This window comes from Chelonia mydas, chromosome 24 (assembly GCF_015237465.2).
Source record: "Chelonia mydas isolate rCheMyd1 chromosome 24, rCheMyd1.pri.v2, whole genome shotgun sequence".
Taxonomy (NCBI): Eukaryota; Metazoa; Chordata; order Testudines; family Cheloniidae; genus Chelonia; species Chelonia mydas.
The window spans coordinates 9,428,800-9,444,002 of NC_051264.2; the positions used below are offsets into that span (position 1 = coordinate 9,428,800).

Here is a 15,203-nt window from a genome sequence, read left to right on the forward strand (position 1 = left end):
TACTTTAGACTGCACCCACTTTCTACGAAAGTTATAAACAGGAACTTTTACCTTGTTTTCCTCCAAATCATTTACATTTGGGTCAACTTTTTGCTTCTTCGCTGGTGGATGTTCTTCCTCTTCTACATCATCATCATCATCTTCTTCTTCAATAACAGTCTCTTCTGCAACCTGACCAGCAGGTACAGTTAGAACTACAAGTCAAGGAATATTAAATGCAGGAAATGAATATACAATGGATTATAGATGCTTTTATACATAAATCCAGAGACAGACTACTTTGAAATTAATGTAGGAGAGAGGTGCTGCTCCGCATAGAAGTGGTGGGAAACTTAATCAGCAATTCCTAAGATTCTCCCAGCTAGTTTCAGAGCCCATTCACCACCTTTCTTCTTGCTGTAGGAAATAGGATGTCTTAATGCAAGATCTGAACAAGGAAACCGAACCCATGACTTGATCAGAAGCTCTACGTCCATCAGCAGAGGATTCACAAAGCTTGTTACTTCTACATTTCAATTAAGTGGAAAATGACAACTGGAGCACTCTCTGGAAAAAGTGTGGGTCCAATTCTAAGAGGTGCTGAGGGCATTCTCAAAGCACTCTGAATCTTGCAGGATCATTTCTTATATGTTCCATTTATTGAAAGGTGGTGAATGGGCTCTGAAACTAGTTGGCAGAATCTTAAATCAGCAAAGGTGAATGTTTTTGTTAAAAACACTCCCTATTTTAGGGAATACTATAGTTCTTTCATCATCCTGTTCTTGTCACTAGTATAGCAATTGAATTAAGAGGGTACATAAAACTTGTGAATTTTCCAGATATGAACTACTGTGTTTTATCAAAAGAGTTCTAATCAGGAACATTGACAGACAAGCTACAGATCAATAATTACGTGTAGACATTTGGCAAATAATTCTGAATAAATTTGAGAAAATTGCTTTCCATTCATGGACATTTTGCAAACAGAGGTGAAATGAAAATAAGTCATTCATTATGACTGGTCTGCACATCTCTAAACTACCTATAACTTTACATAGGTGTGTTGGTTTGTGAACCTGACAGATTAGGATGGTCTAAGGCAATACAATTAGAGTAATGGGATGAAAAGGTATTCTTAACCTGACAATCAAGAAAAATGTCTTAAAACCAAGTTCTATTTAGACTCTGGAATAATCACCCAATGGATCTTGGTAGAAGCACAACTGGTTGAGTTATTTAAATCCAGATTGGAGAGGACACATACAATCATGTAGTAGGAAACAATCCTAGCCTAGCTGGTGGGAATGCACCAGATAACCTAATAAATATTTACCATAAATAAATTCTATTATACATGTTTTACTCATTTTAATTCAACTATTAATATTCGTATAAAAATGTAGCACTGTGCTTATCTGTGTTAAAGTAGAATGATTATGTAACTAGCCTCAGTCATAAACCTTAATTCTCCTCTCCATTCTTTTAGAGAGCTCACTTGGAAGGTACGAATTGTAGCAGCACATTATGAGCAAGCTGAACTACGTAATGGCCTCATCATTTTTCCTTCCCCTTTCCCCGCCATCCCTAGTTTCCTGAGATTCAAAGACCTAAGTCTAGGTCTATGCATCTACCATAGCTATTTTTTCCCCCCCTTAACATCAGGAAAGTCTAAAACGGGCTTACAGTTTTCTAAACTCAGCAGCCTCTTACCTTGCTGTCCATCTTGCATGGTCACTATAAACGGCTGGCTGATACCACTAGTAGGAATGGCTGTTTGGAGACTGCCCAGTGGAACGCCATCTGTTACTATCGTAATGACTCGTTGACCTCCACTACCAACCACCTGCTGTATTGCAGAATCTACAGAATTTGCTTCCACTATTTCCTCTGTGTTAGCTGGAGAAAGCAGAGCAAAACTCTCGAGTTAGCTTTTTCTTTTTAAAAAAATAAGCGTAAATGAGTCAATGTTTACTGCACAAAAACCCCAAACACTGAAGCATCCAGGATGGAGTAATCGGCAAATGTTAAAAATCTAAAGTGGACAAAATAAAATACCAATACAACCCCAGCAACTTTTCAATGGTAAAAATAATTCTCTTCAGATACCTAGATGAATTTAAAGCACCAGCATTCACAAATACAACGAATACAGTAAAAAGTACTCAGTCCCTGAAAAAAAATGGGTTCAAATGTTAAAGATTATTACATAAGGTTTGTTTTTTAAAAAAGATGGCCAACTTGATAATTCTAAAGTCAACTGGTGGTTTTCACACACTGCACATTGTAAATACATCATAAGCCAGTGGTTCTCAACCCATGACCCAATCAGCACACAGCTGTGGCACGTGACATCCTCAGGGCCATGTAGGTACTATATATATTGTGTGGATAAAGCCCACATAACAGAGAGCTGCATATGTGGCCCACAATGGTAAATAGGCTGAGAATCACTGCCATTAAGCATCACAAAATTTTTTTTTAGAATAAAGTACTGTAGAACCCCATTTTACAAACTAATTGGGGACTAAGGAGTTCATAAAATCAGAAAGTTCAATTCTATGAACATCTCAAAATTACAGCAGGCACAGTGCATAAATTGCAATTTGGTGCCATGAATTATTTTCTTTTTGTCCTTCAAAACCACTGCAAAGCAATTTCCAATACACTGATAGCATTGGAACCTAAAGGGGTGACAACTCGCTCAACATCACTTTTACCATTATTATTTCCCACCCCCCACTGTCAGGAAAAATGGTTCCTGTAAATGGTTGTTCATAAAATTGAGGCTCTATGGTATGCATAAAAAGAACCCAAATGTTACCAAGTCCTCAAGAAATCCTAACACTTGTTTAAAAATAAACAAACTAAATAAAATCGAGGCATTGTAAAATCGGGGGAACACAAAATATCGATGTGGCGATAAAATCATTCCAAACTGCTTTGTAAAACTGGAGTTTGAAAAAATATCACTGTCCATATTTGTGTAGTAAGGAGCATCTGACAGACATACAAGCTGTGTTCTATTCTATTTTTATAACACTTAGCTGGACAGAACAATTCTAACAGGATCCAGGTCAAAACAGGATAGAATGAAAGAATGGTTAGTAAAAACAACTTTGGTGCTTCATTCAAAGGAGCAACTATAGTCTGTAGAAATATCTATGAGCTATGATAACAGATAAATCTATTAGCCTTGCAACTGCTGCCAAATATTATATCACTTTGCAACTCTCGAGTTATGCTGAATGAATTCAAATCCTTTTTACAAGCTATACTTAAGTAACCCAATTTCTTTACGATTTCTTGCAAATGATGCACTAGGGATTAAATATATTGATGTCAACACCAGATTCATTCCACTTACTTGAAGATCTGTTTGAATTGGAAAGGGGAGCAGATGCTTCAGCGAGGGCTGCAAGCGTGGCAAGCACAGAGGTTGTTGAGTTTGAAAACTGCACTGTAGAGACACGGGAATCACCTGTTTTGAGGAAATGAAGGCAAGTGAAGGAGATTTGCAGTCGGAGTATTCTACTATAATATTAAACTTTACTAAAAAAACCTACTGCTCTACTGGGGCAGTTTTTCCAGCCTACAATTCATACCTAGCATACATAACTTCAAGATCTGAAACAGTCCCACATACTGTTCTTAGAACATGGTTGAAATAATTATCTTATATTTAATATTCATTTCACTGGATTTAAAAATAAATGTATTTGAAACAATGCAAAGAAATTAAATTGAGTAAATCTAACGTGACTTACTCCAGCATTGTCACAAAGATCACCTACAAGTGGCCAGATGGTAATCCACTGGGCTATCAAAATCCAGATTTTGGCACCACACTTAGCTTTCATTCTGAACAGATGTGAACAATGTTTTCAAAAGCCACACATGATCAAAATACAGGGCCTCACCAGCACAGACTAGATGCAGTCTGACTACACAGGCTGAACACATTAGCATTATGCAAAAGTGGTTGCTATACATCTAATTAATTTTTACCTGACTTTGCAGTCTCACATTAATTTCAATTACAGAATTGCAAATGCTGAACTTTTTTTAAAAAAACCTGTTGACATAAGCTAATTATACAACCCAAATTCTTTTACTGAGAGATTTTGCCAATCTATAAAGTATTGACTCCATTCAGCACTGCTTTTTAGAAAACACACATTTTGTTTGTTACAAATCAACTGAGTTTTTTCTTGAAAGCTAAATCAGTCGATTATAACCACTTCACAATTTCAACGTACAGTTTGAAAACCAGCTTCAAAAAATAAGCCAGTCAGTTGAAACGCAACAAAGGGACTATCAGAGTCAGCATATCAAGTTCTTGGACTGCAGATTCCGCTTTGTGCAAGGAATAAAAATCATCCCAATTCCAGTGCGAGAAGCTTCTTCCCTCAACTGAGCACAGTAACCCATTACACTTGGATACAGTACTGACTGAACAGAAGAAAGACATCTAAGTGGGACCAAAATTAGTATATTCAATATGCTATTTTCAGAAAGTTGTAACTGTTATTTCTGAACAAAATTTCTTCAGGCAAGTAAGAGACATTTGTCCTCATTAAGGAATTTGTAGTTTTAAATAAACTTTTTAGTCACCTACGAGCAAGAAGTGGTACAAAAAGTGTCTTAACTGGTGAAAAAAGTTAAACTATTACTTGCTGTGATTGAAGTACAGTCTCTAGTGCCCTCTATGGGCAAATAAGGGAAAAGCTAAGGACATGGGGCCAGCAAACCCTTATCCCCACAACAGACCAGGAGTTATTATTGACAGGAGTAAAGTTTTAGAGTGTGGCAACTCAAAAAGAACAAAATGGGGAAAAAAAATATATTGGCCTTTTCATATTTTTAACATTAACCAGGTAAATATATTGCAGGAATGTCCTTGTTTTAGGGAAAGGTGTGACATTATCCATGTGAAGCACTGTTAATCCTCAGGTTTTTTTTTTTTTTTTTTTTGGGGGGGGGGGAGGAGATGAGGAGGGGAGTGTTAATTATGGGATTTGTCTATTTATTAAAGGAGTAAACCACATGGAAAGTTTCTACTCAAAGTAAGTTCAGAGTCTCACTGAAGTCAATGGGGCCACACACAGGATTAGGGTGCCACTTGTACCGATCCAATTGCAGCACTGGGCCCTTAGAACTGAAAACAGGAAACATCCACATTTGTAATATTGCTCCAATCAACTCTGGCAAACACTCATGCATGTGAACAGTCCCATTAGCTTCAAAAGTTACTCACATGCAGAAGTGTTTGCAGGGTCAGGCCCTCAACTTGCTTCATAAACCTTGTATTTAGAAGCCTCCTTAAGACTGAAAAGAAACAGTAGTTTGGATTTCCCAAATATAACAAAAAACAACACGTTATAAAGTCTCACGTAAGGAAAAGAATTTATATTCGGCCTTAAATGAATTTTTCAGACAAATTTACAGAAATAACTAGCTTCCTCATTTTTGTATATTATCTCTAACCTATTGGCTAGGAAAAAATAAGTTGAGTAATCTGTACACCCAAGATACATTCTCTGCAATGATTTTTCATTTGTTTCCTTATTTAACAATCAAATACACAAGATGACTCACTCTGCTCTTCCAGTTAATAAGTAATAAAACAGAGTATTGAATGAATCCTTGACAAATTTAGGGATTAGGGACCAAATGGTGAATATCTTACCTACTCAAATTTTACCAGTGGAACTGGCATTGGCCACTGTCGGAAGACAGAATACTTACTGGGCTAGATGGACTTTTGGTCTGACCCAGTATGGACTGTTCTTATGTTAACTCTCAGTGCGTTGTAGTTTGAGTCCTTAACATTTTCCAAGTTATGAAGGTTCTATTTTATTGCTTATAATACATACTGAGCCAGATCCTCAACTGGTGAAAATAGCAAAGCTCTCTGCTGACTCAATGGAACAAGGCTTTTTATGCCAGCTGAAGTTCTAGCCCATTATCTTTTACAGATAAAGTGTGTATTTTGGTGCATTCCAATATGTTTTAAAGATCTTTCTCTACTAACTTGGAACATCTGCCTTCTACAATTCAGAAGACTGAATTGAGAGACGCAGCTTTCTAAAAACCTTTACACAAGAAATATTTTGGAGAAACATTTTTCGCCTACATGTTCACAGAATCTTACCTGAGGTTGTTTTGGTGTTTGCTGAAGAAACAAAACTAGCAAGATTGAGAACGTCCCCTGATGCAAGGATAAATGGTGAGGCAACAGTCACTGTATTTGTGACAGGATTTGATCTCTCTGGATTCATGTTCACCTGATTCTGCATTGCCTCCTTAAGAAGAAAATGCAATTAGGCACACATTTTTATCTCATCTCCAATAAGAGAAATACTTGGCACCCATACCTGATTCTCTGCCACTCTGCACCTTGTGTAGTCAAATAATTGTATTTGCTTTGCACTGGTGCAAAAGTAGGTATAAAATACTACCAAATCAGAAATGGCAGCATTTTACACCAGTAAAAAGAAAAGGAGTACTTGTGGCACCTTAAGAGACTAACCAATTTATTTGAGCATAAGCTTTCGTGAGCTACAGCTCACTTCATCGGATGCAAGTCGATGAAGTGGAGGTGGTAGAATCTCCTTCCTTAGAGGTTTTTAAGGTCAGGCTTGACAAAGCCCTGGCTGGGATGATTTAACTGGGACTTGGTCCTGCTTCGAGCAGGGGGTTGGACTAGATGACCTTCTGAGGTCCCTTCCAACCCTGATATTCTATGATTCTATGAAGTGAGCTGAAGCTCACGAAAGCTTATGCTCAGATAAATTGGTTAGTCTCTTAAGGTGCCACAAGTACTCCTTTTCTTTCTCCTTACAATGTGTATGATAATCAAGTTGGGCCATTTCCAGCACAAATCCAGGGTATAACAAGAACGTCTGAGGAAGGGGTGGGGGAGTAGGAAAAAACAAGGGGAAATAGGTTATCTTGCATAATGACTTAGTCACTCCCAGTCTCTATTCAAGCCTAGGTTAATTGTATCCAATTTGCAAATGAATTCCAATTTAACAGTCTCTCACTGGAGTCTGGATTTGAAGTTTTTTTGTTTTAATATCGCAACTCTCATGTCTATAATCACGTGACCAGAGATATTGAAGTGTTCTCCGACTGGTTTATGAATGTTATAATTCTTGACATCTGATTTGTGTCCATTTATTCTTTTACGTAGAGACTAACACGGCTGTTACTCTGAAACCTGTCAGTTTTACACTAGTGTAAATCAATACACAAGTTGCAGGGCAACAGAGAATCAAGCCCACTATCTAAATAGCCTTTTCCAAACATTAACTAATCAATCTTGTAATAAAATTAAAATAATCTGCTTCTTCCATTTCCATTTCCCAGAGGCATGTTTCCACAAACATTCCAACAACAAAAAAGCCAATTCCATGAGTTCAGAAGCAGAGTTTCTGAAGAACTGTGTGCATGCAAAGAAAACTAATGCAGCTCAGAAATTTGGGACATTATTCTCCAAATCTACTATCTCAGTGATGAAGAAACTAATATCAGTTGACATTTCAATATTTTATACAAGTTACCACAATTCTGATTCAGGTATGTAAAATAGAAAGTTTCTGTAGAAAATGTTCATTCTCATCGCACTGGCAAACTCTGTAGGCAGATAACGTACTTTCCCTGTAATTATCAGCTAACATTTTTCCTCCTTAACCCACCTGCAGCATTACCAGAGTCTCTGCATTGTTCTTGTCCAGGGCTATATCAAAGGCTGATTTATCAAACTTGCTGAAAGCGTGAACATCAGCTCCATACTTTATAAGCAACTCTACAACATCGCGATGGTTGTGTTCTGTTGCCCAGTGCAAGGCAGTCATCTTCAACATGTCCTTGGCATTTACATCAGCACCATTCTGAGAGAAAAAAAGAATTGCACTGAAAAAAACACAGTAGATGAAAGCATGGCCTCTCCCTGATTCAAGAGAGACAGAGAAACAGGCTAAACAAAGGGTGGAATACACAAAGGTACTTCGGCACTTAAATCCCAGACTTAGGCAGCTAAGTCCCAGTTCTGGCTCCACTGGAATCCACAAAACTCCTGCCAAACCCTACAGGTGCCTAAACTCAGTCAGTGCCTCCTTTTGTCAGAGTAAGAGTTCCCTTGGCACCTATGTTCCTGCCTCTGGGTATGTGCACAGCCCTCTGAGCAGCTGGATGTCTACCTCCCACCAAAGCCCCAGCATGAACATGGTTCGAACAAAGGGGAAGACAGACATTCAGCTGCCTAAGACACATGCAGGGCTTGATCCAGCAGGCATGCTCAGAAGTGCTTGAGGCACGACTCTAAGTGGCAGGTTCCCATTCATAGACAGATGCCTCCCTGCAGCCCAGAGTCAGGCACCTATCTCCAATAGAAGAGCGGAGCATAGCACACCCCCCTCATTAGCGTCTCTCATTGGTACCTTACGGTGGAGCTGCCTACCATGCTGGCTTTTGTGGATTGCATTCTAACACATCTATCTCCCCTCATTCATTGTATGGAATAGAAACGTCTAGCCCAGCTTTGTGGATCACAGTGTTGTTCCTGTGAGTGTCTAGGCACCTAAAAGTTAAGTGCCACCATCACGCTCAGCATTGCAATGTCTAAGTCCCTTCATGGTTCCCACCCAACATGCTGTCAAATCTCTTACAATTATACTCATCCTAGGTATTATTTGTTACAACAGGTAAAAATTCAGACAATAGGATTCTTTAAGCAAACAGTGTTGCTTTAACGTCATCCTGACGTTCTCCTGCACAGGCATCATGCTGTTTTAAATCAGCGTTTCTCAAAGTGGGGGTCCTGACCCAAGAGGGGGTTGCAAGGCTATTGTCAGCGGGTCATGGTATTACCACCCTTCCTTCTGTGCTGCTGCTGGCAGCGGTGCTGCCTTCAGAGCTGAGCTGCTGGAGAGCTGGCTGCTGGCTGACTGCCCAGCTTTGAAAGCAGCGCCACCAGCAGTAGCACCACAGAAGGAAACGTGGCAGGATATGGGGCTGGGGGTGTTGTCACAGCGTGAAATATTTCCAAGGGGGGGCGGGGCGCCAACAAAAACAAACCCCTGTTTTAAATCTCCTATATTTATCACTAAGGGCTAGTCTACACTAGAGATGGTATGGTATTCCAAGAAGAAGGATTGCTAGGCAGAGATGGGCTCCACCTAAACAAAGAGAGGGAAGAGCATCTTCGCAAGCAGACTGGCTAACCTAGTGAGGAGGGCTTTAAAAAAGGTTCACTGGGGAAAGGAGACCAAAGCCCTGAGGTAAGTGGGGAAGTGGGATACCAGGAGAAAGCATGAGCAGGAGAGAGCAAGAGGGGAGGACTCCTGCCTCATACTGAGAAAGCAGGACAATCAGCAAGTTATCTTAAGTGCCTATACACAAATGCAAGAAGCCTGGGAAACAAGCAAGGAGAACTGGAAGTGCTGACACAGTCAAGGAATTATGATGTGATTGGAATAACAGAGACTTGGTGGGATAACTCACATTACTGGAGTACTGTCGTGGATGGATATAAACTGTTCAGGAAGGACAGGCAGGACAGAAAAGGTGGGGGAGCTGCATTGTATGTAAGAGCAGTATGACTGCTCAGAGCTCCAGTATGAAACTGCAGAAAAACCCAAGAGTCTCTGGATTAAGTTTAGAAGTGTGAGCAACAAGGGTGATGTCATGGTGGGAATCTGCTATAGACCACCAGACCAGGGGCATGAGGTGGACGAGGCTTTCTTCAGACAACTAACAGAATTAACTAAATCACAGGCCCTGGTTCTCATGTGGGACTTCAATCACCCCGGTATCTGCTGGGAGAGCAATACAGCAGTGCACAGACAATCCAGGAAGTTTTTGGGAAGTGTAGGGGACAATTTCCTGGTGCAAGTTCTGGAGGAACCAACTAGGGGCAGAGCTCTTCTTGACCTGCTGCTCACAAACCGGGAAGAATTAGTAGGGGAAGCAAAAGTGGATGGGAACCTGGGAGGCAGTAACCATGAGATGGTCGAGTTCAGGATCCTCACACAAGGAAGAAAGGAGAGCAGACTGACTCTCTCAGGGAACTGATGGGCAGGATCCCCTGGGAGAATAACATGAGGGGGAAAGGAGTCCAGGAGAGCTGGCTGTATTTTAAAGAATCCTTATTGAGGTTGCAGGAACAAACCATCCCGATGTGTAGAAAGAATAGTAAATATGGCAGGCAAGCAGCTTGACTTAACAGTGAAATCCTTGCTGATCTTAAACGCAAAAAAGAAGCTTACAAGAAGCGGAAGATTGGACAAGTGACAAGGGAGGAGTATAAAAATATTGCTCAGGCATGCAGGAGTGAAATCAGGAAGGCCAAATCACACTTGGAGTTGCAGCAGGCAAGGGATGTTAAGAGTAAAAAGAAGGGTTTCTATAGGTATGTTAACAACAAGAAGGTGGTCAGGGAAAGTGTGGGCCCCTTACTGAATGGGGGAGGCAACCTAGTGACAGAGGATGTAGAAAAAGCTAATGTACTCATTGCTCTTTTTGCCTCTGTCTTCATGAACAAGGTCAGCTCCCAGACTCCTGCACTGGACAGCACAGCATCGGGAGGAGGTGACCAGCTCTCTGTGGAGAAAGAAGTGGTTCGGGACTATTTAGAAAAGCTGGACGAGCACAAGTCCGTGTGGCTGGATGCGCTGCATCCGAGGGTGCTAAAGGAGTTGGTGGATGTGATTGCAGAGCCATTGGCTATTATCTTTGAAAACTCATGGTGGTCAGGCGAGGTCCCGGATGACTGGAAAAAGGCTAATGTAGTGCCCATCTTTCAAAAAGGGAAGGAGGAGGATCCAGGGAACTACAGGCCAGTCAGCCTCACCTCAGTCCCTGGAAAAATCATGGAGCAGGTCCTCAAAGAATCAATTTTGAAGCACTTTGAGGAGAGGAAAGTGATCAGGAACAGTCAGCATGGATTCACCAAGGGCAAGTTATGCCTGACTAATCTAATTGCCTTCTCTGATAAGATAACTGGCTTTGTGGATGAGGGGAAAGCAGTGGACGTGTTATTCCTTGACTTTAGCAAAGCTTTTGAGACTGTCTCCCACAGTATTCTTGCCAGCAAGTTAAAGTAGTATGGGCTGGATGAATGCACTATAAGGTGGATAGAAAGCTGGCTAGATTGTTGGGCTCAACGGGTAGTGATCAATGGCTCCATGTCTAGTTGGCAGACGGTATCAAGCGGAGTGCTCCAAGGGTCGGTCCTGGGGCTGGTTTTGTTCAATATCTTCATTAATGATCTGGAGGATGGTGTGGATTGCACCCTCAGCAAGTTTGTGGATGACACTAAACTGGGAGGAGAGGTAGATATGCTGGAGGGTAGGGATAGGATACAGAGGGACCTAGACAAATTAGAGAATTGGGCCAAAAGAAATCTGATGAGGTTCAACAAGGACAAGTGCAGAGTCCTGCATTTAGGAAGAAAGAATCCCATACACTGCTACAGATTAGGGACAGAGTGGCTAGGCAGCAGTTCTGCAGAAAAGGACCTAGGGGTTACAGTGGAAGAGAAGCTGGATATGAGTCAACAGTGTGCCGTCGTTGCCAAGAAGGCTAACGGCATTTTGGGCTGTATAAGTAGGAGCATTGCCAATAGATCAAGGGACGTGATCATTCCCTTCTATTCATAGAATAGAATCATAGAATATTAGGGTTGGAAGGGACCTCAGGAGGTCATCTAGTCCAACCCCCTGCTCAAAGCAGGACCAATCCCCAATTTTTGCCCCAGATCCCTAAATGGCCCCCTCAAGGATTGAACTCAAAACCCTGGGTTTAGCATTCCAATGCTCAAACCACTGAACTATCCCACCAATTCGACATTGGTGAGGCCTCATCTGGAGTACTGTGTCCCGTTTTGGGCCCCACACTACAAGAAGAATGTGGAAAAATTGGAAAGCGTCCAGCAGAGGGCAACAAAAATGATTGGGGGCTGGAGCACGACTTATGAGGAGAGGCTGAGGAAACTGAGGGGGGGAGCGATAGCTCAGTGGTTTGAGCATTGGCCTGCTAAACCCAGGGTTGTGAGTTCAATCCTTGAGGGGGCCATTTGGGATCTGGGGCAAAAATTGGGGATTGGTCCTGCTTTGAGCAGGGGGTTGGACTAGATGACCTCCTGAGGTCCCTTCCAACCCCGATATTCTAGGATTCTGTGAACTGGGATTATTTAGTCTGCAGAAGAGTGAGGGGGGATTTGATAGCTGCTTTCAACTACCTGAAAGGGGGTTCCAAAGAGGATGGATCTAGACTGTTCTCAGCGGTGGCAGATGACAGAACAAGGAGTAATGGTCTCAAGTTGCAGTGGGGGAGGTTTAGGTTGGATATTAGGAAAACTCTCTCACTACGAGGGTGGTGAAGCACTGGAATGGGTTACCTAGGGAGATGGTGGAATCTCCTTCCTTAGAGGTTTTTAAGGTCAGGCTTGACAAAGCCCTGGCTGGGATGATTTAGTTGGGGATTGGTCCTGCTTGAGCAGGGGGTTGGACTAAGTGACCTCCTGAGGTTCCTTCCCACCCTGACAGTCTAGGATTCTATGATTCACTTGCAACTCTAAAGCTCCGCTGCAGCAGCGCTTTAACATGCCTTGTGTGGCTGTGGCGCAGAGCTGGGAGAGAGCCACCTCAATGAGCAGCGCGGCTCCCACCACTGGGGCACTGTTTACACTAGTGCTTTACAGTGTTGCCGTTTGCCACGCTCGGGGTGTGTGTGTGTGTGTGTGTGTGTGTGTGTTGTGTGTTTTTTTCACATCCCTGAGCGAGCAAGTTGCAGCGCTGTTAATTGCCAGTGTAGATAAGTCCTAAATTAAGCAGTGATTTCATTGAACAATTCTGAGGTTTCCTTAGAAAAGTTTTTTAAATGATACTTAAGTTTAAATGATACTTAAGGAAGAAGTTTTGTATTTCATCCTACCAATAAAAATATTTAATTGGCATTAATCTACCAATAACTTCTTCACATAGAGAGAAATGCCTCATATGGGACATTACAATGTAATTTATATTCTGCAGACTGATACACAACATCTCACTTACCCTAATTAGCAATTCTACAATATGTGTATGTCCATCAGCTGCAGCCATATGCAGTGGTGTCCTGTCCACTTTGGTTCGAGCATCTCTGCTAACACCTGCTCGAAGCAGCACTTCCGCTGTTGAATAATGGCCATACTGGGCCGCAAGGTGAAGAGGTGATGTCCCAAGCTGTATATTAAAAAAATGTTTTTAAAGAAGTTATCTGTTCAACGTAGGTGTAGAAACACATATTTATTTCCATTAATGCGTTCAACAATTTTAAAGAACTATAATTACAACCCCATCACATCCCCCACAGTAGGGGAGGTACAAACCCCTAAATGCACAGGGGCAAGGGGAAAAACCAAGAGCAACCTGGCCAGAGGGCTAAATGTCAGGAAGTGGAAGAGGGCTGAGTGTAATGGATAGATCACAATGGGGCCTTGAGAGCAACTGCTGGCCGGGGGAACCCAATGCAGAGGGATGGCTGTGGTGCCAGAAGGGGGCAAACCAATCAGCAACTGACCCTGCAACAAGCACAAACTATATAAATGAATAGTTGGGATTACAGTCTGTGTGTAGAAAGCAAACAAAATTAGATTGTGATCACATGCACTGAGGCAAATGTTATGTTAACAAATAAATTGATCACTGAACTATAGTTCTGCCAAATGAGATCTGATATACAATTACTTTAAATGGAACATTTAAAACATATCCACAAAAATAAAAAAAGGCGTTAGTTGTCAATCAGTAGGGGTGTCTTAGTGCTCTAATTCCCTCTTCGAAGCTTTAAATTCAGTATTTAAATGTACTTAGCAAGTTAATATAGTTTGAAAAACACTGACATTTAAGGATCACTTTAAAGAAGACTTAAAAGGAGTGATCAAACACCTGCATACACAAGAACAGGTAAAATATTGCTCAACATTCTATAACAGCAGCACCCAAACTGGCTACACTGGGAACTTACCAGGAGCATGAATGCCATGCGTTGGCCCCATCCTGTAACTATTTAGACCCATACTTAACCTTACTGCCCAGGACTAGCCCCATTTACTCCGATGGGGCTACTCCATGATAGTAAAGTTCTTGCAGGAGGCCTCCTGCGAACAACAGGGGTCAGCCAACGTTAACCAGCTTTCAGGATCAAGGCCTAAGTCTGCATAAACACTTCCAAAGTGCATGACTAGAAATGCTTGTTGCTTGAATTTCCCAGCAATGAAACATCACAGTTAATCAGTCTGGTCATCATCACACAGTTACAGAGAGAGGGTGCCCAGGAGCTAAATTAGGACTCTAAGATTATCACCTACCCCCCTCAGGCTGCCCTCAAAGGATCTGTTCTATATTTTAGTTGGAGTAAATACCTTTTTGGAAAAAGTAGCCTTTTCTATTAAAAACATACCCAGTCAGTGGTGAAAGGGGCACCATTTGCCATTAATGTTCTAACTTCATCATCTTGCCCTTTGCGAGCTGCTTCTAGCAACCTCTTTCCGAGGTCCACTAACGACATCTTTATACATGGGAACAAATATTTTCAGAAAGCTGCATTTTAAAACAGGAAAAAAAAACACTTTAAATGTGCAATGTGACTAAAATATCATCAGCTAGACTAGGACATAGATGCACACTGGAAATCAATCTATGCCGGATATGGCCACTAAATTACTTGATGAGTTAAGTGTTTATGAAAATATACACATTTTTAATCTTCAATACTTGCAACATGATAGGAATGCAAAATGCAACCCTGATCCTGCAACTGCATCAGCGGATACAGACCAATGGCTCACATGTACCCCTGTTTACTTCAGAGGCTCAATAGGGACCTGAGTTGAAGTCTACCATAGCAACAGCAACACTTAGTATATACAGCATTTTACAAAGATTAATTACTTCATCTTCACAAACACCCCACCTCCACGAGCTAAGGGGCTGGTATCCTTGTCCTCGTTTTACAGCTGGCAGTCACTGAAAAATGAAGTGACTTGTCCCCATTCATAAAAGTAGTCCGTTTTAGAGCTGGAAATAGGAACTCCTGGGTTCTAGTCCTGTGCTACGTCTACTAAGCAACGCTGCCTCTGTTTTTCAAGCTATACTTTAAAGGTATAATAAATACGGTAATCAGGGGATCTGAAGTTCTTGTCTGACACAGATACAGTGGCATTTCATTCCTATGAAGAA

General features: G+C 41.4%; 1 protein-coding gene across 9 annotated transcripts in view; it reads right to left on the minus strand.

Annotated features, from left to right (window-relative positions):
* GABPB2 (GA binding protein transcription factor subunit beta 2) overlaps window positions 1-15,203 on the minus strand; it is a 33,077-nt gene that overhangs the window by 16,246 nt on the left and 1,628 nt on the right. For 7 of the 9 annotated variants that reach the window (XR_006287317.1, XR_005222959.1, XM_037882650.2 and 4 more), the window contains exons 2-8: window positions 14,425-14,564; window positions 13,038-13,205; window positions 7,677-7,871; window positions 6,131-6,281; window positions 3,344-3,457; window positions 1,690-1,875; window positions 52-194 (exon numbers count right to left, since the gene is read on the minus strand). Coding sequence is in view for 7 of the 9 variants with exons in the window: in XM_037882650.2 (XP_037738578.1) it covers window positions 52-194; window positions 1,690-1,875; window positions 3,344-3,457; window positions 6,131-6,281; window positions 7,677-7,871; window positions 13,038-13,205; window positions 14,425-14,532 (1,065 nt within the window). In the remaining 2 variants the exon portion in view is untranslated. The remainder of the gene's footprint in view (window positions 1-51; window positions 195-1,689; window positions 1,876-3,343; window positions 3,458-6,130; window positions 6,282-7,676; window positions 7,872-13,037; window positions 13,206-14,424; window positions 14,565-15,203) is intronic. The other 2 variants (XM_043535126.1, XM_027830304.3) reach the window with 1 other exon arrangement.